This window comes from Mastomys coucha, unplaced genomic scaffold (assembly GCF_008632895.1).
Source record: "Mastomys coucha isolate ucsf_1 unplaced genomic scaffold, UCSF_Mcou_1 pScaffold13, whole genome shotgun sequence".
NCBI classification, from domain to species: Eukaryota; Metazoa; Chordata; class Mammalia; order Rodentia; family Muridae; genus Mastomys; species Mastomys coucha.
In genome coordinates this window covers 28,436,348-28,437,441 of record NW_022196895.1, presented here as the reverse complement: position 1 = coordinate 28,437,441, position 1,094 = coordinate 28,436,348, and the positions used below count along the sequence as shown (strand labels likewise).

The 1,094-nt window shown below is 48.3% G+C and overlaps 1 protein-coding gene across 3 annotated transcripts in view; it reads left to right on the top strand.

The window, feature by feature from the left end:
• Positions 1-319: 319 nt before the first annotated feature.
• The window catches only part of Tex51 (testis expressed 51), a 4,435-nt gene continuing 3,660 nt past the window's right edge, over positions 320-1,094 (top strand). For 2 of the 3 annotated variants that reach the window (XR_004117498.1, XM_031366278.1), the window contains exons 1-2: positions 320-548; positions 638-712. Coding sequence is in view for 2 of the 3 variants with exons in the window: in XM_031366278.1 (XP_031222138.1) it covers positions 350-548; positions 638-712 (274 nt within the window). In the remaining variant the exon portion in view is untranslated. The remainder of the gene's footprint in view (positions 549-637; positions 713-1,094) is intronic. The other variant, XM_031366279.1, reaches the window with a different exon arrangement.

The window sequence follows — 1,094 nt, the reverse complement described above, 5'->3', positions numbered from 1 at the left end:
CCATGTTGGTGCTAGGAATTGAACCTGGGTCCTCTAGAAGAATATCCAGTGCTCTTAATCATTGATCTATCCAGTCCACGGGATTCTTTTCTTTTTATAGTATATAGTTCCTGTACAATAGGTTTTATTAAGACATTTGCACAAATTTGTACCGTATGCATCAATCACATTCACTCCTTTGTTAGCCTCTCCTGGCCCCAAGGGACTGTGATGCCTAAGCCCAGTTTCACTTCAACTAACCCTTGCTGTGTGTCCTGTGGAATTTACCTTTGTTCTATCCTGAGAATGCTGTTTCCGGAGCAACAGCATTCCAGTTGAGACTGTGAGTACTCGGAAAGGACTCCAGAAGATGCATCTTGTCTTGCTGATCTGCCTCCTGGCAGGGACCACTGGGAAGAGCTGCCTCAGCTGCTGGCCAGAGCTGCCCGCCATGATGGACTATGACCTACAGGTGCTCTGGGGCAGCCCAGGGCCGCCCACAGAACTCTCACAAAGCTTACACTCCCTTATCCTGGAGAGTAACACCTTACTCCTGCCCTGGTATCTTGGTGAGGCACAGCTGGGTGGAGATGGGAGCACCCTTTTACCTGACCTGATCCCGTCCCCAACGTCCCTCTGTCCCATGTCCCATCCTCAGCTCGAGACAATTTGGATGAGGAAACAGCTACATTCTTCACGCAAGTAGACAACGCCATTAAAAAGCTGAGGGATGGTAAGGAAGACAAGTGTCCAGGGGTTGAGTTGGGTTACCAAGACCCGTTCCACACAGCATTCCCCAGAGGTCTCTTTGATGGTGGACAGGGACGCTTCCTTGAAGAGCAGTGTGTTACTGTGCTGAGATGCATCCTATAATGGCACATCCCTGTAATTCTAGCATTGATAAAGTGAAGGCAAGAACATTATAAGTTCTAGATTATCCTCAGCTACATAGTGATCAGTTTGGGATACATGAGGTCAAGTCTAGGGTTGCGGGGGAGACTGGGAAGATGGTTCAGCAGGAAAATCACTTGACTGTACAAACCTGAATATCTGAATTCAGATCCCACAACCCACCCAGGTAAAGCTGGGCATAGTGTCACATGTCTGTAATACCA